At 40.5% G+C, this 23,981-nt stretch overlaps 1 protein-coding gene and 1 long non-coding RNA gene across 2 annotated transcripts in view; one reads left to right on the plus strand and one right to left on the minus strand.

The window, feature by feature from the left end:
• Window positions 1–8,060: 8,060 nt before the first annotated feature.
• PCDH20 (protocadherin 20) lies at window positions 8,061–13,542 on the minus strand. Its single transcript, XM_033010548.2, has 2 exons — window positions 13,434–13,542; window positions 8,061–12,187 (listed from the first exon to the last, which is right to left on the minus strand). The coding sequence occupies exons 1-2, from the start codon at window positions 13,482–13,484 to the stop codon at window positions 9,491–9,493; spliced, it is 2,748 nt and encodes a 915-aa protein (XP_032866439.2). The 5' UTR covers window positions 13,485–13,542; the 3' UTR covers window positions 8,061–9,490.
• Window positions 13,543–13,653: 111 nt separating this feature from the next.
• LOC116965773 overlaps window positions 13,654–23,981 on the plus strand; it is a 91,520-nt gene continuing 81,192 nt past the window's right edge. The window contains exon 1 of the long non-coding RNA XR_004409642.2: window positions 13,654–13,701. This is a non-coding gene — a long non-coding RNA (uncharacterized LOC116965773). The remainder of the gene's footprint in view (window positions 13,702–23,981) is intronic.

A 23,981-nucleotide genomic window follows, 5' to 3' on the forward strand; every position in this document is an offset into this window, starting at 1 on the left:
GATTTGGGAAGACAGAGTACGAAAGAGACTCCTTTCATTGCCTCTATATCTGCTGTATTTCATTCTTTTTAAGATTTGTGCATATTCATTTTTACAAACAGCAAATGACATGGCAAAAAACGTGCCAGTTCTGTCAGATGCAGTTAGTTGTCCCCATTACTTCAAAGAAATTTCCTTCCACACTTAGAAAGATTAAAGTAAAAACCAAACATGCACACACAAAAGCTTCCATACTTAGAAAAGAAAGGAAGTTCTCTCAGTGTGTATAGAGATTTTATATGCCACAACACTTCAGGAGTGCTTCCCATCCACTGTAACTGGGAGAGGGAAATAAGACACTTGGCTGTCTCTTGTTCTAGTACGTAGTCTAGATTCACTCAGTATAATTTGAGATATTTAACTGAGGTACCTTTGTGAGGGCTCTGCTGTAATGTCTTTCTAAAATGAATTGGGAGCAATGCAGCCACTGTTATAAGCCATCTACTTTCCCAATAAGCAGCTTCCAGAGTTGCCTTGACTAGAGAAGCAGTCTTAGGTGTTTATACTCCTAACTTGTTTATTCAGATGCCTGAAGTTTAGGTTACATGAATATGAGCTGGGAATCACTCATGACTTGGTATTTCTGGATGCTGCTAAACCTTAAATCTCTGCCTTCAGTAGTTTTTAATTTCATTATATTTCAAGACAAAATTTAAAAGTTTGGAAAACCATCATATACTAGCAAACACTATGAAAAAGGTATTAAGAGAAAAATCTGTGAATACTCTTTAATTCCCTTATGATGCTATATGATAGCTGATAATAACAGACAAAAAAAAAAAAAAGTATTGTCTTTTAATTATGTAACTGTTTTATTTCAAAAGCTAAAATTATGCAAAAAAAATCTTGAGGATTTTGTTCCAGCACTTTGTAAGTGATCAAAATGTTGTTGATTAAGCTATTTGTCCAATTCATTCTGTCAAAATTAGAGTTGGATAGATGATGAAAGAATTAATCAGTTTCAATATCAAAGGTAATAGAAAACATTCACAATCTATAAAAATATTCTGACCCTTCATTATTTCATTTTTGATGTCTTCAGAGCAGCTGTAATGGGGATGGACAATGTTGGCTAGTTTGACTTTTGCATATTATGCTATAGTTTAATATGAACACCTGAACACTTCTAAACTGGATTTATATTAGTGAGAGATGAGGCTACTCACCTCCTGAAAGGACTGCAGCAAAGGCTCTGGGGATGTGCCCTATGTACATACAGTTGAAGGTACTGAATTGCTTTCATTGTGTCTGTGCATACTGAAAAACATCCTTGAAGAGCTTAATACATTAGTTACCATATGTTAAACTTTCAAGATTGAATTATACTTAAAAACATTTATTTTTCCTACATCCTTGCTTCTTTTGTTGCTTTTTGAGATATTCACATATCTACCATTTAGGTACATACCCTTATATATGGTGTTTTTGAAAAATAAATTCAAATTTAAAGAAATACCAGTTAAAGATGAGCACTTTTGTGTTTTCAATTAAGTTAAACTTAGCTTGGTAAACAGAAATAAATAAAAGAAAACACCAATACAACTGTGTGTCCTTTGCTTTTCTCTTATGACTTGAAAAGAAAAAGACACCCTCAAAAAACATGGATGACTTCTAGATAGATATGCAAAGCAGACATTTGAATATATTTCAGTAGAAAATATCTACAGGATCTACACTGTGTTAACACATTGATATATCAAAACCCTCTTCTTCCTACTGTAATGAAATGCTTACTTTGATTAGAAAGATGAAGGGGAAAGTTATCGTTATGCATTTTAGGTAAGTAAGCACAGAAGCATGTCTGCTATTTGTGTATTGTCGAAAAAAAGATCTAATTTCATTAACAGCATTCACTGGAAACATTATGTCACAGTATCAGCTTTTATTTTAGCTGAGAAGATGCAAATGTTTCTAATAAGATCTTTTTGTCCTGAGTTAGCAAAAATGAATGCACCCAATGCAATAACACTATAGAAAATCACCATGAAAAGAGAATGTTGTTATCATAATGAAACAGACACTTTAAAGATATTCTACTCAAAGCCTTTATTTCTCTGTACAGCTTTGACCTGCTGACAATGAGAATCAGTTTTTAATATATTTCGTGTTAGTACTTTGTGACAGGAAATCCCAGTGCTCTGCAACAAGCTCTCATCCTTACAGACTAAGAAAAGGGATGAGATATTACTGAAAGAGGACTATTAATGCTGCTGATAATACACAGCAAATCCAGTAGATCCAGAACAATTCTTTTTCTGACCACTTCTTTTTGTTTCCCACGTGCAATCTTTGTAAAGGGCCCTTTCATTCTGACTGCATTTATTTATTCTTGCTGTCTTCTGCTCTTTTCTACTTCAGCCTGTCCTGAAGTAAAACACATCCTGAGAAGCAATTCTGCTTTGTACTCTGATTGTCAGACAGACCCTTTACAAACACATTTCTCAGAAACTAGAGCCTTAGCAGAAGAAGACAAACTTCTGCCACGTAACTGTTTTGAGATTGCAATTTTAATAGGATTACAGCATGAATAAAGAGAATAAGATTTAAATTATTCTGAACTACGAGGAGACTAATATCTCTGAAAAGGATCTATGAGGTAGCCATTTCAAAGTTTCAATTTTTTTTTTTTTTTTTTTTTAATAGCAGAAGCTGCTCCTCATGGAGGAAAGAGCACAGGACTGTGTTTTCCCCAGTTTTCTCCCTCCTCAACCCCCACCAACTGTTTCAAGAAAAGTGGTGCTTGGAGCACCATTTCAAGGCCAAGTATCTCCAGTTCCTTGTAATTCTCCTCTAGTAGGCATGAATGATTGTGTCTCCTCAGCCTCAGAAGATTTTGACATTTGAATCTTTGTATTAAACACAATAGCTCAGTTTCCAAAAGAAGACCGGAGAGTGTCCTTAGCAAGAGATGCCTTTAGCATCCTCTCCATGAAAACAATTGAGAACGCCATCTGAAAAATAAAAAAAATTTCTCACCTCCTCAGTGAGTGCTCTGTGATCATACAAATCAAAGGTACATTTTATTGTGTTCTATAGGATTGACTTGCATACAATACTGCAGGAAAAAAAAAAAAAAAAAAAAAAGAATAGCAAGTAAAAAAAAAAAGGATAAAGCCATTAGAAACTTGGGACAGTGAAACCTAAACGGATGGAGCCTTGCAGCCTGTAACAAAGTGTTTGAAAGACAAGTTTAAATTCATGTGAGCTGCAGGCACCTGCACTGACTGCAAGTGGCTTCCTCCCCAGCACGCTGTCTGTTCTGGAGCCACCTGAGATACCAGTTTTTTTCCAGGCATTATAATGCTAGTGGGAGTTCCTAGCACTGCAATCTGTAGTTCACTTCACAGACTAAATTTCTCTTCTTTGACTGAAACACAAAGTGAAATCTTAGTTACCCTGAGTTATCTGTAAACTTAGTGGAGAGAAGTGAACAACTCCAGTGCTTACCAAAGACCTGAATTGACTGCAAAAAAAAGAATTCTTTATCTCTCTGCTTACAGTGGAGGGTACAGATAGCTCCACTAAATCACTAAAATAAGACGGGATGAAGTTAGGTTTCAGAGCTTATCAGTTAGATACGATAGTTGTTACATTTTAGACTTGTGGGTCTTTTTTTGGCTCCGATGCTCAGGATCAGATGTCTCTGTATGATCTATGTTTTATGTTCCCGTTACAGTCTGTCAAGCTCTACTCAGCAGAGCTGAGAGGTTGATACACTTGATGTGTCACCACCAGTGGGATATGCATGCCTATCCCTAGTTTTCTCATGTCACTTTAGCTGCTTCTTTGCAGTCTTGGCATCTAGCTACTGCTCTAGAAAGGCGCAAGTCTTTCTGACAGCCCTGTGCAGAAGTTTGAGATGCTCAAGGGCATTCTCGATAGCACTTGATATTAATTTTCAGAGCAGCTAAACCTTGCCCTGAATGCCTACTTTAGAACAAGCTGAAGCACTCTCTAATTCTATTGACTGCGTTGATGAGACTCACAGACTATAGTGGAAGCTTTGACTCCTAGTCCACTGGTCGATACCTGTCTGTAGACATTTCAACATAGATGTGTAAATATGGGGCTGTATCACACCACTGGTGACTCACTTCAACACACACAGGTGTTTAGTGGATCCCTCCTAAAATATCCAAAGCATCCACAGTGGACTGGCAGACACTGTAGTTCACTGATGGAAAGCCTGCACTCTTCCAGACTCGCAGCTGGAGGCCAGGTGGGATACCTTAAGGCATCTCAAGTAGCACTAGATGCTGACACATAGGCAAAGGAATCAAGCTGTCACTCTCTGTTCTGCATAAAGAGGTAAGAGTTCTCACCTCATTGACTTGCTCTGAAGATGAATATTTAACCAAAACTTTGAAGATGGAAAATAAGACAAAATGGGACAGAAGATTGAACTGACGTTGCTAGGGATGCTGAGAGCAGAGCAACATCCAACTTGATACTTAAAATGCAAGTCCTCTCAATTGGAGCACAGCTTAAATGATCCCATATAATGTATTTCAGTTAAATGCTTGTTACTTAACAGCAGCATTAACTAGCAACATGAAAACCTGCAACTTGAACATTTAAGCATGTATTTATTTTCACAAGCAGTGGAATGAATTACTGAATGCATCATAAATGATTCAGTATTTCATCTTTCAGAATGATTTTTTTTTAGAACTGGTTCACAGTAGTCTGTCATCAAAAATATTTAGGAGTTGAAATTTGGCCTTTAAAATCAATTCCCTGCCGAAACTAGTATGAAAATATAGCAGAAATCACTGAAACATTCGTATACAGTATTTTAGAAAGAGTATGCAGCCTATCAATATGTGGTGAATGAAAGTATTTTTCTCGTCCACAATGTGAAAAACAGAGCTGTTTACATTTGTTTGTGAGCCAAAATGTTTGAATCTCTGCATCTCAGAATGCAGACGGCAGTTTTATCTTCTTATCTGCTGATTCAGTCTGATACAGAAACTGAAAAGGAAATAGCAACACTGCCTGCACAGGTATTTTTGCACATGCTTCAAGTCAGAAAACTGTAAATTATTACATGCTGTCAATCATTTCATAACTGTAAGCAACATGTTAGGAACCTGTAAGTTAGAAGCTTTTAAATAGTTTCCTCAGAACATTTTCCAGACTATTAAAATAAAGCACAAAACTAGTACCTGCAACTTTTATCTGTCTGAGCAACTACTATACATATAAAACTTACAGGACACTACTCTATAGAAAGTGAGGGTGCTGAATATCTTTATTTCCACTTAAAATTTCATTAGATACCTCCTTTAAAATTTATTTATTTTGGTAAGGAAAATTAATGTGCTTAGCTCCTTAAACCCCAGCTCTGAAGGAGAGTGTTCTAAATAAAAATTTTGCATTGCAGCTGGCTAATATTTCATAATTAATTGTTTTGCTTTGTTTTTCCCTGTAAGTTACATGAGTGAGAAGGAATGTACGTGAAAACTAATGGCTGTTAGAAGCTGGTGACAAGCACAGTACAGGCAAGGAGGCAGTCAGCTTCCTGGGTGACTCTGATAATACATCTGAATCACAAAAAGAAACTCTCTGCATATTCAGCTGATGATTTCTTTATGGCGGAGATGCTGTAAATCTCCACTTATGCTGAACTGCAAGCTATTTTTGTGATGCTGGCCGCTGCTCCCTGAGAGTTCATTGCTTTGATCCAGGAGGTGTAATACTAGTCATGGTTTACTCATCCTCTTCAAATGTTTGAGTATTTTAATGAAACCTTCCCAAAATAGCCGTCGGAGGCAGAAAACTTACAGTGAAACTGAAGTCAGAGACCTGGGGTGTGTCATTGCTTTCAGGGAGGCCAAGTTTTGCTCTAACACTGTACCTCTCATGGAACATCCTATTAAGACAGTGGGAGCTTTTTACGTTGTCCAGTGGACTCTGGCACAGTTGCGTGTTTGAACCCTGGTACTGAAATATGGACTTAAAAGGCCCCAAGAGTGTTTTCTGAGCTTTGACATACAAAAAAGCAATGTGCTCCAATTCCCTTTCCATGCTTTCACGTCTCATCCTTTGCTGATATTCAGGCAGGTATGAGGTTAATTTTGCATCGAAACAGTAACTTCAAAGAGTTCTTTTAAAGATAATGAAATGAAACAGAAAGCGAAGACTGAGCTGATTTTCTCTGTCCACTGCCACTGGGCTCACTGCCCATCCCTTGTCTTTTATTTTTTAATTTGTTAATTCTAATGAAAAAGTGTTTGCACGGCAAGTTTATGAGGCTATGGCAATACAAAGCTTAAGACAATCTCATTTTTTATAAAAATGAACAAAGAGCACCCACTCACTCTAAGATTGTTCAGTGGATACTGTAAATGAATGAGACATTTATTTTTGTGCCAGCTCAACTACCAGTGTCGACAAGATTTGCATATATTTTGGCAAGTGCACTGCACAAGGTGGTAATAAAATAGGCCTTTTATATCTGAGTCTAATTTACTTTAGCTATTCGCATTAAAAATGTGGTTTCACATGAAAGGGATTTCAGTAAGGGATACTTTGGGAGCAGGAATGTCATAGAAATGTGTGCTATATAGCCAGTATCACGCATCTTTCCTCCAAGAAGGAAAATATTTTTGAGAAGAAATACCCAAGTTTTATGAATTTAAGATTCCTGTGTTGCTTTTTTTTTTTAATCGGATAGGCTTAACATTGCAAGCTTAAATATCATGCCTATTACTTGCTGCTACCAGCTGTATGTTTTTTAAGAAACACAAAATATGAAATTAAAAAAATCCAATTCACTCTGCATATTTTGCCATCTTCAGTGACATTACTTACCCAAAGGCTACTCACAGGAAGGCAAAAATCCACTCTTACTCTATAAAGTATTATTCAGGGTAAAGTCTTTTTCACAAGTAGTGGTGCTGATATGGAGAAAGGTGTGATTTCAAACTGATTTTCTTCAAATGTGTAGAAAATTCGGTGAGTGAAATGCTTTATGAGCAGTACTTTGGTTTTAACAGGCTCATACTATTACATTTTATTATGTATTAGGAATGTGCTTGAACTAAACAAACCAAAAAAAAAAAATAAATGCAGCAAGAACAGCACATTTAAACTCAGTCAGCTTAATCAAACAGGTTGAAGACTATGCATTTGTCAAACCCGAATAAAAATATCTGCCCAGTGTCACATGAACACATACTGAAGGATCATGTTCAGGGGTTTATTGTATTTCTTAAGTCTTGGGTTTGCTCCTGTTTAAATTGTTCTGAGAAGATATTGCATTGTTAATTCAAGAGAAGAGCAATGAAAAGAATTCTGTCTTTCTTTCAGTTACCTTGCCTCCTTACTGAGGAAAAAAATGCAGAGGATCTGGCTTCCCCACACAGCAATGCAGAGCACCTGTAATACCAAAGCCATTTCCGAAGAATTAATGTAATTTTTCTTCAGAGATAATAAACAATGTCTCTTTGTGACAAATGCATTTCAGGTATACATACCATTTTAATATTTTAATAGTATGAAAATAAATGAAAAAGGTGATTAACCACAAGCCTCTGACAGGCTGAATTAATTTTTCATGATACACAGTTATCAAACCGTGCATATTCAAAAAATATTTTAACCTGAAAAAACAGCTATTTCTTATAGGTAGAATGGCAAAATCTGGCCATTGTGTTAATGGTCAGGCTAATAAGAATATCTATAAGAAGATCCAATGTTTCAATAGGCTCAAGGTGAAGTAATGTGCCAGTCACACAGAAAAATCAAAAACTGCCTCAAAATGCATTCCCTACTTTTAAAACAGGTATCAGCTGCTGCCTCACTCCCATCAGCTGAAATACAGTTGTCTTTGCCAGTAATTTCAAGAAGTCCAGCATAAACTCTCATTAATGATTCTGAAGTATGCTAATTTGGGGAAGTATTATGACACATCAGACAAGACAGCCAGCACCCAAGGATCTGTGAAATACACATTTTCTTATAACTAAAATAACATTTAGCTTTATAATTAAAATTCTAGGAGAGAGACAGATAATAAGTTATTATGAAAATATATAGCTTTAATTTGCAGACATATAAACACTTTTGGTACATTACAGACATATGATACCAGAAATCAAAATAATCAGTTTTAAGCATAACACTAATTTATCTTGTTTACACAGAGAAATTTGATGTAATCATCATACAAAAGATAGTTCTCAGCTCTTAAAATGAAGTGAAAGTTATACATCACCGATAAACCTGCTGCTTTGTTGCAGAGGATACAGCAAAGAATAAATTATCACGAAAATATGCCACCAGTCTTACAAGTTAGATTTTGGATCTAATCCAAAATCAAAGCCAATGAAAGGAGCCAGGAATGGTTGCCAAAAGTCAGAAACAAGATCCTTCAAATGAAATACCAATCCAGAAAGGAGCAACAGTCAGAATAAACTAAGTCTTATAATTCCTTAGAATATGAAGTGATTTTTGTTTTCATCTGGCAGATCAGATTCAGAAGTATCACATGAAAAAATCTATTACACAACCAACTGATGGAGTACTACTGACAGATTGCTCAAAGTACAAAAAATATCACCACTTCTGTGACAACTAAAGATTTCACCATTCCCTTGCTTCCTTGCATCTGGCATGTTTACGAGGATGAGTGTGGGGTTCTGTCATTATTTGCTGTAGGAAATATTAAATATAATTTTTCCATAAAAATGACCAGCAGGTTGCTGGAGCAATTGATAATGTGGGTGAAATTTGGTGCAAATGGAAGATGATATGTCACAGCAGTTCAGATTTTCATTACAATATCTCGCATTCTTTCTCAACAGGAATTGCACTTCTTGTTAATGCCTCTTCTATCCTACTGTATAAGCTTTACTTGTGAGGTAATAAACATTCTGTTTTCTGTTTTTTTCTTGTTTGTTTTTTTTTTTTTTTTTTTATTATTATTACTAGTGCATTTTTATGTCTTTACTCTTTTAATTATACATACATCGGGACAGACATTTCTTTTTCTTGTGGTTAAATGTCTGTATGCCAATGTGCATTTTATATTAAAACCAATATATTTAAAATATACTCTGTGTTTATCTCATGGACAGTACCTTGAACAGTTCCCTGCTCAGGAGCATCTGATGCCCTCTTGTGGTTAAAAAGACTTTTAAAACTTCAGTTTAAAGAACTGTCTTACCTTCCCCTTTTTTATGGTCACTGATCTTACTGATTTATGAAAGCTGGAAATGATGTCCACGTTTTTATAGACAGGGTGCTAGCTGTTAGTTACTAAGGTTTCATAAAAAAGCTGTACACTTAATTTGAATTTAAAAAACTGTAAACAGCTATTTACAATTATAATATTATTAAGTTATAAATTAGCAGTCCTTCATTGCAACCTCTGCCAATACAACCCACGGCTAGGTGTTTCAGATTTGTCCAAGGTTTTTCTGATGTTGGATTTATCCACAAAGAAATGTCAAATGTTAGAAATCTCCATTGGTTTCTTCTCCAACATGTGCAGGTTAATTCTTCCATTTAATGGGATTTGTACTTCCAAGTTTTCATCTGCTCTGTGACGCTTTTTCCCTTTTCTTAGACAGATGTAAATGCCCATCCCTGTTACTAAAGCAATTGAACCCAAGCTTATTATTGACAGAGCTACCAAGGTAGGCATGCAGGATGCTGACTCCATTTTTTTATGTGTAGGCTCTATGGATATTTGAGGCTGCTTTTCTTCTACACTGATATCAGGCTCCTTTCTTAACAAACTTTCAATGTAGCTCTCGTTACTAACAGTATCATTGACAAAAAGGTTCACCATGACAGTGGAATGGAGAGGTTCTGGATAGCCGTGATCACTAACTTTTACAAGCAGCCGATAGAGGCCATAGTCATTTTGCATCAGTGACTCTTCCAAGGTGATATTACCAGTTTTAGGGTCAATCCTAAATGACTCTGGCCGAGGGCCTCTTCTTCCTATGATGCTGTAAGCTATGACTGCATTCATGCCAGTGTCCTTATCGACAGCATAAACCTCAGTGATGGGAGATCCAGGAAGGGTAGAAGGAAGGACCAACAAATAAGACATATTAGATTGAGGAAACAAGACCAAAGGGGGGTTGTCATTTATGTCCAGAAGAAGGATAGTTATTTTTGCTGTAGAAGATAGGGCTGGATCACCACCATCAACTGCTTCAATCCACAGAACATAGGAGCTTTGCTGCTCCCTGTCCAGGGAAACTTTAGCTCTCAAAACTCCTTTTCCAGTATCTATGACAAAAATATCACTTCCATTCAGAACTGAGAGGGCGACCCACCCGTTTTGCCCTGCATCGGCATCTGTGACGCTTATAACTCCAATTTCACCAAAACCTGGAAAGTTTTCTGGCACGAAGAAGCTGAAATCCTTATTGATAAATCGTGGGCTATTATCATTTTTATCCAACACAGTGATGGTGACAGTTGCTATTGATTCTCTTGGAGGGAACCCAGAATCTACTGCTTTGACAGTATATCTGTATTTTTCTTTTTCTTCTCTGTCCAGTTGGGTGGAAACAGTAAGAACTCCTGTGGTTTTATCTAAAGCAAAATAGGAAGGGGCATCAGGACCTAAGAAATAGGACACTTGTCCTCTTTCTCCGCTGTCAGCATCGATAGCATGCAGTTTGGTCAAGAAAGCATTGGGAACATTATTCTCCTCAATAGATAATTCTATCAGCTGTTGAGAGAAAACTGGTGAGTTGTCGTTGTCATCCAGAACCTGTACTTTGATTATTTTGTTGACATGAAATCCTTCTGAGTTCCATGCAACTACAGAGATTTCATACAGCTGCTGTGTCTCATAGTCCAAAAGCTTTGTGGTCTCTAAGAGGTATTCATTGTTGTATGGCTTGTACGGTGAAAGTCTGAAAGGCCCATCACCATCCAAATAGCAATTGACTTGGTATTTTTCATCAGGGTCTTTGATGGTAAAAAATGCTATCGGTGTGTTGACAGGCTCCAGTTCCTTTAAGTACACCACTCCTTCCACTTCATTAGCTATGAAACGAGGGACAACTTCAGGTGGCCTCATCATGACTTTGATGATCGTCACTAGCACTGTGATCACAGCAGGGATACAACCAGGACCATTGCCCAATATGATCAGTCTGTGGAGCTTTGGAGTGTCCCCATCAACTTTACTGGAGAGCATGATGGCTCCTGTGCTTTCATCCAGATGGAACAAATCTCTGGATGGCTGGGGGACCTTCTGGCTGTAGGAGTAGGTGATCTGGGCATTGGATCCAAGGTCCATGTCTACCGCGTGGACAGTGGCCACGTGTGTCCCTAGGCTGGAATTCCCATAAAGGGTGACATTAAACTGCGAGTCGTTGAACTGGGGGCAGTTGTCATTGATGTCGCTGATGTCAATAGTGAGGGTGGCACTGCCCATGAGCGGAGGAGTCCCCCCATCCTCAGCAACGATGACTGTGACATACTCCTCGCGTGTCTCCCTGTCCAGAGCCCCCATAACAATCAGGTAGGGAGTCCTCTCCCCGCTCTCATTCTCCTCCACATCCAGGGTGAAGACACCATAGTTATCCCGCAGACGGTAGGTCTGGACACCGTTGGTGCCCACGTCAGGGTCAAGGGCAGGGTGCTCGATAGCCAGGCGGGTGTTCACAGGTGCATTCTCAGGCACCGAGAGGCGGATGTGGGGCACAGGGAAGTGGGGCGCATTGTCGTTGACATCCCAGATAGCAATTTTTACCTTCACCAGGCGGAAGTACTCCTGTGGCAGCACCAGCACATCCAGCAGCAGGAGGCATGACTCGGATGAGGGTGAGGAAGAGGAGACAGCAGCTGCTCCCCCGAAGATGGTGGCCCCACTGCTCTCCACACAGAGAGCTTCCCGGTCAATCTCCACGGCCGAGGTGTGCAGCTCCCCAGAGCGGTTGTCCAGCTGCACATACTGACCTCCCAAGCCACGGGAGGCCAGGGTGAAGGACAGTGGGGGCTGGAGGGCCGTGGGGTGCTGCCCACCAGCCACGGGCAGCCGCAGGTCACGGGCCAGGCTGCCGATGAGCACGCCGGCAGGCAGCCCCTCGTTGAGGCTGTAGAAGAGCTCGGTGGCGCGGCTGTAACTGGCAAAGCAGTTGAAAGGTCCGACGAAGAGCAGGAAGAGGAGCAAGTGCTGAGGAGAGAGAGGCACAGGGGTGTGGGGAGGGGGTGGCATTAAAGGAGAGGAGGCAAGAGGCAGCCCCCTCCCACTGGCTCCCCTGCTGCCACTGCAGGCAGGGAGCGCGGCAGCTGTGACATGAAGCCATCCTCCCTCTCCCCCCATTTTGTCCCCCCCAGCACAGCAGCCACCTCCAGGGCATCGCCATCTGTACCCTCCAGGCAGCACCAGCTGCACTGCCCACAGCAAATCCACACGGCCGGGGATGGCCCAGGGGCCACCCCACCTTCCCCCCACCAGCAGTGGCACTTGCGCCCCGATGTGTCACCTTTTCTCCCCCCCCACACACCCTTCCTCAAGCTCGCCCCCCCTACTCACTAGTAGCACCTACCCTCCCAACTGTAAGCACATCCCAAGCAGAGGCACACCCCCCTGCATCCTCCCTCCCCTCCAAACATTTGCTCGCCCTCTTCCCTTTCCACAGCAGCGATGTAAAACGCGTCCCCCACTCTTCCCCGTCCCAAATCCTGTTCGTCCCTCACGCCCACGGGCCCCACGGTGCTGCGAGGGACGCGGCCCGCATCGCGTAACCCGCGCGGGTCCCGGCGGAGCGCCCGCAACGCCGCGCACCGGGCACCGCAGCACGCGCGGGGGTCCCTGCGCTCCGCGGGCCGCGCAGCCGGCGGCTCCAGCCCCGCCGCCACGGACCCACGGCCACCCCCCACGCCTCCGCGCAGCACCGCCGGGGTCCCCCTCCGGCTGCCGGCTGAAAATACGAGTCGGAAGAGAGGAGCCGCGGAGAGGTTGCGCGAAGGAAGTTGCCCGCGTTGGCAAGCGCGTCCCCAGCCCCTCGCGTGTGGAAACGGGCTCCCCGAAAGTAACTTCGGGCACCGTCTCCACGGGAGGATTTTTCCTCCCCCTCTTCTCTTTAACCACCCATTTCCCTTCTCCGCGGCTCTCTGCTACAACCCGCGTCGGCAGCAGCAACAAAAATTAAAAAAAAAAAAACCCAAACAACCAAACTTTTCACGGCTGATCTGTGGAGATCGAAGAGAAAAAAAACAACAATAAACATATATATATATATATATATGTGTGTGTGTGTATATATATAGGTATGTGTGGATATGTATGTTTGGGGGCTTTTTGCCAATTCTGCTGCTGCGTGCCAAGTCGGGCTCGGGGGTCGGGGTGTGTGTGTGGGGGGTAAGCCGCGAAGTCCCCCCCCCCCCCCCCCCCCCCTCGCCGCCCCAGCCCTCACCTGCAGGCTGCTGCGGGCGGTGGTGCTGCCGCGACCGCCCGTGGGCCCCATGCCCGGCCGCCGCTGCCGCCGCCGGCTGCGCCCCGGCCGCCCGCCCGCTCCGCCGCCCGCCCGGCGCCTCTCCTCCCCGCCGCTGCCCGTTCCCCCGCCGCCGCCGCGCTGGGCTGGGCCGGGCCGGGCCGGGCTGGGCCGGGCCGGGCTGTGCGCGCCGCCCACGACACTCCCCCACGCCCCCTCCGCTCGGGAGGCCGCCGCGGTCGCGGAGCGGGTAGGAGAGAAGCGGCGAGGCGGGGGCGGGGGGGTGGTGGTGGTGGGGGGGTGTGTGTGGGGGGGTTCGGCTAATATTCACGAGGGGGGGGGAAGCGGGGGGTGCGCCCGCGGAGGCTGCGGCAGCGCGGAGTGGGGAGGCGTGGGTGTGAGGTGGTGTATGTGTGTGGTGTGGGGGTGTGTGTGAGTGTGTGTGTGTGTGTGTGTGGGTGTGTAGCGCTAGGGCCAGCGGAAGATGATAGTCCCGTCTGGAAACTTCAGGTGGGGGAGGGAGGAGGGGGAAATAAAAAAAAAAAAAAAAAAAAAAAAAGAAAAACGATATTAAAATTGTCTTGTCCTCCTTCTGTGGAAAGGTGTTGGGATATGGGTGTTAGTGGGCAAAAGGATGGTCGCCGATGAATAGTAGTGAGCAGCTCGTGTTTGCACGAAATGAAAGTAGCATTTTGAGGAGTTGGCGAGTGGTTGGTTGGTGGAAGGCGCGTGTCCTGCCAAAATAGAGAGGCAGCGGCGGTTTCCCGCTGGGTAGGAACCCAGAGGTCCCCTGCGGCAGAAAATTATGTGCTTTCATTTTATGGTCTCGTCGCCGTTGGCTAGATGGGTAGGACTGCCATAGAACTAGACATGAAATTCTCAGCGCTCAGGAAACTTCAGATAGCTCAAAACCAATTAGACATTTCCTTAACGTCTTTGACTATCAAAAAAAAAAAAAAGCTTACCTGCTGTGCTTTCCTTACACTGGCTCTCTGCAAGGTCTCAAATGGAATTTGAGATGTCTGTCTTTAGCCTTGAATTGTTCAGCGGTCTGGCTCCAGGCTACTGCTGACAGATCAGATATTGGGACTCTGTTAGGCAGTTGCATTTGTCAAGCATGGCGGAGCTGGCCTTCACAGAGGTAAAGTTTGTACAGGAGACTGAACTTTATAAATCACACAATCTGAAGACCACCCTGAATGTCTCCACGCTCCATGGCAAGCACAGCGTGCAGGCATTTGATCTCAGTTTAGGTACTAAGAACATATAAGACAGCAAAAAATTTACCTTCAGTCAAAACAAAAAATACTCTTCCCTTTTCCTTCTAGTTCCTTGAGACAAACTCCAAAATGGAGAAACAAGAAAAAAAGTCATTAGAATCCCAGTTGGAAAACAGCCTTATGCCAAAGTCTTTTGTAACATTGCATCTTTCAAAAGCAATTCATAAGTGAAAAATACAGAACATACTGTTTAGTAACTCTTGGGATGTTCTTGGATGTTGTGAGGATGAGAGCAGCAGCACAAGCTGAATTTAATAGAACAGAGTAGAATCTGATGGAACAGAGCATAATGGAAACAAAAACTTCCAAGACTGACTTCCTCCAAGGCTGTAAATAAATCATATTAATTTCTTTGTCTCAAGTCCTCCATCCTTGAAATATAAATAGTGTAATACTGTTTATCTGAATTATAGCTTTACCTCATTCTTGCTAAAGTCTGTGGCAGCAGGATCAGGCTCTGGTTTATTCAGCAAATCTCTTTAAAACATACTATGATTTTAATATCCATTTCATCCCCAAAATGACATCAGCACAGTAATCATATATGACCTAAACAGTAGATCATTAGGGTGCTAGCAAAAGGCCCAGCTATTTTTATTGTTCATTATCTCTAGGGTTTTGAAACCACCCAGTATGTAACGCCCTTATAAATTGTTGCTATCTTTACCATTCAGTTCTAGCACAAATAGAACAGGCAATACAGTATATACAGTTCAGAGCAAACATGTATAATTTAAGAGAGAAATCAAACTACCCAAGTCCTTTACTAAATTCTCATCCATGTGCACTGTTCTGCAGATTGCTCGGTGTGAAATGTGCCCATAAACTTGATCCTGTTTAAGTTAGCTTAGCTGGACATGACAGATGCTTTTAGTTGACTCACATTTGCTCTAATTTTATTCATTTCAACAGAGAAATATTGACTCATTTGGATTTCAGTCAGATTTTGACACTGATTTATGTGGAGTTTGATTTTATGGACTGATTATAATCTTGGTTTTGGTGAATCAGTTATCTTCTTATGAATGATCTGAAGGCCCTATACAATTCCATCTTTAACTTTTTTTTTTTTTCCCCTGATGTCTCAGTTTATTTCTCTTTCCTCTTACACTCTTGAAATTACTGACCTATTACTATATCACTCTTAACTACCACAGCCACTGTATTTCCCTGAGGCCTCTGGTAGGGTAGGCGATACCTCTACTGTTACAGTATTTGGGTTTTCATTACACCTGATGCATTTTATTTTATTAAACCACAGGTGTAACAGCAGAATTAAAAGTTTTATGGAGCAGCTGGTACCTCTAATATTTTATTTTGTTAGACATCAGCAACGTCTAGTAAGTCTTAAAGGCTTCTTAAAGACTAATGTGTCCAATAAATCTCCTGTTTAAGAAGTACTCTAGCTGTGCATGGGATATGGGATGAGCAGTGAGAGAGAAGAAGCAGTGCAGAAGAGATACAAAATTGATACATTCATTCCAGGCATGTTTTCTGGGGAGAGCCCCTTCCCAAGTCCCATGAAAACATTAACTGATTTCATTATATTTCTATATTCAATTATGTTTTCTGGGGATAAGATGTTAGCAGTTTATAAACCCCGTGCTGTTCAATCCCATTTAGCTAAACATATCTTTTTAACTTTCATTTTACTACATCAAGTCTTATCGCTGAATATATCTCTATATTGGTACTGCATCCAAGATTCTGGTTGCAATTAGTGAATAAGAAGGATCAAATAGGAGCATTCCTGTGGGATTCCCAATTACCTCAGGTAAGTTGCAAAGCGCAGGACTGAGATCAAGCGACAAGCCATCCAAGAAGTATCATAGTTATGTATAAATACATTAGAAGAAGTACATTATTGCTATGATAAATTAGAGTATTTATTTCACTTTATTAAGGTGAACATAGCAGGTATTGATACTCAGTTGAAATGCCTTGGTTTTGTATGCAGTGTTCCAGTAGCAGATGGAAGCATTTCCAGATGAACGATTCAGGACCATCACTTCTAAAGAGAATCTCAAATAGTGTTTTTTGGCATCTCTGGCAACCCTGAACAACTTTAATAAGAGATGAGGATGCAGGTACATGCTGTCCCCTCAACCTAGCAAAAAGCTCTCTGTTATATAGCCTGTGGTTCCACTGAGGAAGGCTGTGGTGTGAGATCCCACGTCAGTGAGATTCTACTGATTCATCTGACAAACTTTGTAATACTTTAGTTGGTGTGACCCTTTGAGCTAGGTGCTTCTCAGTGGGGAAACTGTCAAACTGAGTGAAAGCACTGGGGTTAGTATTGATTCCTAGTCACAGTGAAACTGAGGAAGGCACCAGACTAGCAGACTGCCACTTCTCTGAAGAGTTTAAACTGCAAGAGATACAGGGCAAATAAAGGAAATCCTTTTAACTATTAGCAATATAAACTTTTTATTGCTTTGCTGCTCAGTAGGGAAAATGCCCTACATCCTGAACTTTCTGTGCAGGATAGAGGATTACAGTGTGAAAGTCTGAATATTAGATAGTGACCTTGCCCGCAGAAGTGCTGAGCATCTGGTGCTCGCATTTGTGCTGAAAGCTGTTATCGTACCATGTCGTTGTAGATCAGACCTAGCATGATCATCCTGTTCTCAGCACAGAGCAGTCTTGGCACCGCTTTCCCTTGTGACACTGAAAGATAGTAAAATACTCTGGGTCCAGCTTGAATAAAGCAGCAGTGGAGCTGGGAATTGGATGACTCTTTGGAGTTTATATCGCTCAAATCTCCAGTCATGCTTTCAAAGGGCTGGTTCTCACAAGCTCTTGCAAGGTGAACCTGCAAGGTTCTGCTCAACAGTCTTTCATGAACAAAACCCTGCTGCCGTCATGACAACCTTACAAGAAAGTAGCTAGCATATGAAAGTGGTTTCTAAACTTAAGAAGAAATACCCCATGAGACAAAGTGATGTTTGATAGGAAGGCTGACAAAGGTGGATGAGATTCTCCTGTCTAGTTAGCTTAGCGTCTGTTTGGTGACTGCTGTGCTGAAGTATCACAAACCCGAGCTGTTAAACACTGAGAGAAAAGAAACTTGGAAAAAAGCCTTCTGCAGTCTCTGAACCAACTGCATTTGATACATTTGACCAACTTCTTCCTCAAATTCTTTTGAGGTTTCGTAAAAAGATGAGTTATTTGGTTATGATGTTTTGCATATGTCTCCGTCCATTTTACGCATGTTTCTTTTTATCTGGAAAAATGCCGAAATACTCCAGCGAGGAGAAGGATTGCCTGCAATATATTTATAGTCTGATCACAACTTTTATTTTCAAAATAAAAATTAATTTAAAGCTTATTAAGTAAACATAATTTTCTAAAAGTAAGTAGGAAGGAATTATTTAACTCAGATTATACTCCAGCACATCTTTTTTACTCGTGTTTTTTACACTGTATTGCAGAGTGTATTAACATTCGCTTTCACTGACTTCTTGTGTAAGTCTTAAAATAATAATGATACAAGTTTTGTTCTGTACAAGCCAAAGCACAGGCTGAGCTAGAGTACTAATATGATACTGGTAAAAATTATTAATACCATAAGTCTTTCATTACAGTCTTTATCACATTAGTTCAGGGACAGCATTCCAGCGTCTGCCAGCTCACTTTCGACATAGTGCCTGCAAGTTATGAGAGTGTCATGAATATGTAGATATTTTCTAATCGACTTCTCATTGACGTTAAGCCATGGCTTCTGAGCTGAAGTTAAAATCTCTTGATGCCAGAAATCAGATCTGTGAAGAGCACGCTGCTCCCAGCAATGGAGCACAATGCATTGAAGAAGCCCTGTGATGTGCCAGGTAGCAATCAGATGGGGTGGCATGTGCCTGTCAGGCTCTGTGTGGGCTACTGTGTGTCAGGTAGTTCCTCTAGACCAACTAGGCGCAGCCTGCAATCCCATTTCATTCTCTGAGATGGAAATGGTTAGATATAGTGCAACAATACAGACCATTTTTCATGTGACTGCTGCAGCTCCAGTAGTATTCCAGCTTCTCTTCCTTCAGTTCCTCTGGAACAGACAGTTGTATATATTTTACCTTGTAATTTGAACTGCCTAGCTTAGCTCTGAAATATGTGTGTTGTAGTTTCTCCTGAGGTCTTTGGCCATGCAGGATGAACATTTTCTTCCTTGACAATAAATGATTTTGAATTTTCCAGGGACCAGATTCTGTCATCTTCTTTCAGTCTATATTCAGGTAAAATATCTTAATGAACTTGTTAGGTCTAATTCCCTAATACTAACTTATACCTTGCTCACCAGAATTCTTAAAGAACCCAAAAAGCTTTTTACTGAACATGGAGTGATTACTACGTGATCTGGGATTTGGGCCAAATTGCTTCTTTTATTTCGACAAGTGAATTGACCAGCTCTCAGTGGGATTTAGTACATTTTTATGTCTGTGATGAAATGAAGATAATGAAACCAAGCAACTTAATGCATAGTCAACTTTTTACATAATGGGAAAACATATTGGCTGTATGCTTCAGAAATCTTGCAGCTGATAGAGGCTTTATTGTTCATATTGTCACTCTGATCACTTCACTCCCTACTGAGATAAGAGACAATAGTGTTTTCTCTGCAGAAGCCCTGGCTTCACTCAGCAGAGCTGAACAAACGGTGGGAGCCAAACCTACTCTGACGTTCTTCCAAATATAGATTGTCTTGACTTTGTAAAAGCATTTGGTCACATCAAAATCTTACTTCTGTCTTGTTCAACTTTCATATGTAGTAGAAAGAAAGGATTACTCACTGGAAAGGGTAGGATTTGCTTGCTCTAACTTTGATATCTGAAAATCAGGCATCCAATCTAGGCTCTTTTTTTTTTTTTCCTGAGATACAGATATTTCCAAGGTATGTAACTGAAAGAGATAGGTGTCTGAAACAAGTGTTGCAAATTGCTTTCTGAATGGGTGTTTCTCTCCCAACTAAAAATGCGAGCTAGAGTGCATAGCCCAGATACAGATGTTTAAATTTTATCTGTTTAAAGGCAGATTATAGACAGAGTGCTAACTGTGTAGTCATAATATTTACATTGCAGATGTTACTTTAAATCATACTCTTAGAACATTAATGGTATACTTTGAGAATACTTTTGAATCCAAGGAACCTAAATGCTGGACACTAGCAGCACACTTACCACAAATTTACCAATCAAGAAGTATTTACATCTGTTACTTCACAATCATTTTAGACAATAATTACATCTGATAAGAAAAAAAAAAATAGTGATCTGTCCTTAAGATAGTTTCAGAAAGTCAAAATTCATTATATACATTATTTTTTATGAATTATTAGTTTTGTTCACCAGACACTACTTTTTCTTCATACATGTACAATTTAATTCAGGCAAGTGAAGAAAATAACCTAACTTTTGGGAAGATGATGTTTGAAATTTTTACCCACAATAAGATAGCATGTTCATTTGACAAATTTGAGATGTTTTTTAAGCAGCATTGAAAAGTCAAGAATTTGACTTCTTCCCTCTTCCCAGTGCTGCACATCTCTAGGGCTCCACATAATAACCGTTTAATTCAAGAAATCAGAAACTCAGCAAGCAGTTTAATAAAAGTCAAAAGGCATTTCCTACAGCATAGAATAAAATTGTCTAGTGTTTTATTTATTCATATAGTGGATTTCTTCAGGGAAAAAACAATTTTCTTTATTTTTTGTTAAAAAATGCAAATGCATAATTCATAGAAAAATGAGCAGGCTCTATACAAGGGTAAAACCTTTTTCTCCTTATTCAGGGTAATATGTGATTGTGAATGAAATAGCAATTAATGTAAATTTCTATTTCAAACTTTATTTTAGTAATGTACCATCTAATGTGGCAGTGTTAACAGCATAACCAAGATGTTTGTTAGTGTGTTCCTATTCCTTTGGGATATAAAATCTCTATTTCAATTGTCTAGCCAATGAACAAGAGCACAGAACTGCTAGCTGGAATAGCTTTTACATGGTAGATTGCCCTTCTGGTACATCTCTTCAAAAAACTGTTACATGCATAAATAGTACCTCTATGTATAGAATATGTATTATAGGTAAATTGACTGAGAAGATCTTGCAGCAGAGCAAAAAGAAACAATCCAAGGAACCCTAAAGCAACATAAACTGAATACATTCTGGTTTGAATTGTGTGTATCACACTACAAAGACAGAAAAAAATAAAATGTCTCTGTTGTATTTTCTGCATATTATTCAATGTAGGTTTCCACATATAGTCAATGACATTAAAATACTTTTCTTGAATGAATATTTCATTTGATAATAAGTAATTTGTTTAAGTTTTAAAAACATTTGGTGGCGGGAAGATCAACACAGGGGAAAAGATACTTCCTAGGTGAAATATGGAAAAAAACTTTTATTTTTTTTTTTCATTTTCTATCCAATATTATCTCAGATCTAATTCTGATCCATCTGAAACTTTAAGGTTTACCACTACTCTTTTACTGAATGACAGCAGAAAGAACAGCCTCTGAAAGAAATGGTTGGTACTGTGATAACTACAAATCTTCTTGATACTGAAACTATTTTGTGGATGTATAAAGATCCTCACATATAAATATATGTGATATGTATGCCATATATGTGCCCAGCATATATGTTACTAATTGTTAGTCAGCAACTTTCCTCCTTAGACTTGGATTGCCATGCTTGACCTTCTGAAACAGCAACTTCTATCACTCACCTTTCAGCTTTACACAACCTGATACTAGCTTTTATAAACATAAACACAGCTATTTCCACATATCATAGCATAATGAACATTGATTTTTTTTCCAAAGACATAAAATTATCTTTTATTTTCTGCACAATTGACTATTGATTTGTGTTTAGTTATTTGACATTACTTTCATTGCCTTCTAGTTTTATGATTATAATTTTATTGTCACCAAAAGCATAACTAGATTAAAGGCTGGACTGTCTGATATAGACTGATGTTTTGTGTGTGTGTGTGTGTCTTGGAAAATAGAACATTAAAAAAAAATGGAAATACACTTTTGAGTGTTGCTAGATCCAGTCCAAGTCAATTGTTATTACGGGTCAGTGGAAACAATAATAGTTATTACGGGTCACCAAACTTTGTAACATCAGTGGCTTTGCAGTCTTCAGAGGCTATTTTTAGAATTTATAAAAGTAGTTCTAGTTCAAGTTCATGAATTTTTTTCTTTACTAATTTTTACCCACGGTTAGTTTCAGGGTCAGACAGGTAGAAGTGTACAGCATCAAGAGCTCCCACCAACCTCAAATGGATGCTTGTTCTCCCTTTACAGTACTTCAGAAGTTCATGCCACAGAGTAGAATTCAAAACAGCTTGTTGGTTGATCAGGGAGCCATTTAAATTATCATGGTCTCTGTGAAGTGCCTATAGCTCACTTGAGAGAAATATCACACAGTTTTACCCACCAAAAGTATTGTACATGTGGCCTCGTTTGCTTAAAGCTGCAGATTGTCATGACTATCTACTGGACAACACTGACGGCTTAAAAGAGCCTTTGACTCAGCAAAGAGTCCTCAACTGTCCCTGAGGGATCAAGGAATATGAAACATCTTTATTTTAGGACTCAAGTAATAGCAGATGAACTGCCACTCCATTTTTTGTAGAATGGGCTGATATTAGAGGCTTTGCCAAAGAAAGTACTTGCAGGAATTCCTTCTGAGCCATCTGTTCAAACCAAGAGAATGTGTTTCCTTGTAGGAAGCTAACGAGGAAGCCTGAGAAGGAGTGCTTAGGAGTTAGCACGGTCTTAAGCATATTTTTTTAGTTAGATTTTGCTGGTTCCAAATTATATGCAGAATTGAGGTGATTCTCTTCTCATTGCACATAGCAGGTTGGGTTCCATTCTGAGTTCTCTAACTTTCTACTAGTAACATGCATATTCCTCACATGTGATCTGGGCAGACAGCTGATCATTACAATTCTTGATCAAAACCTAAGTGTCCGTGGTGGGTTGATCCTGGCTGGATGCCAGGTACCCACCAAAGCCTCCCTATCACTCCCCCTCCTCAAATGGAAAGGGGAATGTGAAGAACTGGAAGAATTAGTGTCTCAAACGTTCATTGAAGGAATGAACTGTTTGCCTAAGGAAGTGCAGAGTGTATTGAAGGTTGCATGGCCCTGATCCCTTGCGGTTGTATTGCCAAGATACTACACTGATCTTCTAAGGATGGCTGCTAAACATTGGCTGTACTGTGTAAGCTTGATACTTTGTATAAATGTTGCAGGCCTTGCTAGAGACTACACCCTTGAAGAAGAGCTATAAGATTGAAAATAGGGAAACACCCGGCACCAGATGGAGCCAAAGGCTGGATGGTTGCCCAAGAAGCAAAAACTAGGGGAAAGGTAAAGGTGGCAGGCACTGACTCCTTTGGACGAAAGGGTTAATGCACCCTATCCCCTCTCAATGCATGCACAGGACCCATGCTCCACCTTTTCCTCGCCCCCCATACAAATGTGTTTGTGGAAAACCCACCTCTATTCATCTAGTATGCAAATCAGATGATAAGACGAACTTAAAAGGTGACAGAGAACGTTGCTGTGTGTTCACCCACCACCACAGATTACCGGACTTGAGACAACGTTGGAACCTGGAGTGATGATCCATATTATTTGTCTCTTTTTCTCTTACTCCCTTTTATTTTTTTTTACCTTTCTTCTATTTTTTTACAGATTTTTCAGTAAGAGGGCACATTACTTATTATCCTTTCCAAGTTTAAGTTTTTCCTACTGCAAACTAAACATTTTAACTGGTCGCATGGTGTCATTTCAACTTAATTTAACCCAAGGGGGATCATGAAAACTTAACAATTCCCTTGGCGCCCAGTCCAGGTCATAACAGGGAAAGAATATAGTGAAAGACTTGTGGGTTGAGATAAGGGCAGGGAGAGATCACTCACCAATTGCCATCACAGGCAAAACAGACTCGACTTGGGGAAAGTAATTTATTATCAGTCAAATCAGAGTTGGATAATGAGAAATAAACCCAAATCTTAAAACACCTTTACCCCACCCCTCCCTTCTTCCCTAGCTTAACTTTACTCCCAATTTCTCTACTGCCTTCCGCCCAGCAGCACAGGGGGATTGGGAATGGCGGTTGTGGTCAGTTCCTCAGGCGTTGTTTCTGCAGCTTCTTCCTCCTCAGGGGAAGGACCCCTCACACCTTTCCTCTGCTCCAGTGTGGGGTCACTTTCACAGGAGACAGTCCTCCGTGAACTTTGCCG

Source organism: Tyto alba, unplaced genomic scaffold (assembly GCF_018691265.1).
Source record: "Tyto alba isolate M040663 unplaced genomic scaffold, T.alba_DEE_v4.0 Super-Scaffold_45, whole genome shotgun sequence".
Lineage (NCBI taxonomy): Eukaryota > Metazoa > Chordata > Aves > Strigiformes > Tytonidae > Tyto > Tyto alba.

Excerpts from the sequence above, each read along its gene's own strand:
- PCDH20 (XM_033010548.2), bottom strand. The coding sequence starts at position 13,484 with ATGGGGCCCACGGGCGGTCGCGGCAGCACCACCGCCCGCAGCAGCCTG. Across the intron at positions 12,188-13,433 it reads CCGCCCGCAGCAGCCTGCAG|CACTTGCTCCTCTTCCTGCT; the intron begins GTGAGGGCTGGG and ends CTCTCTCCTCAG.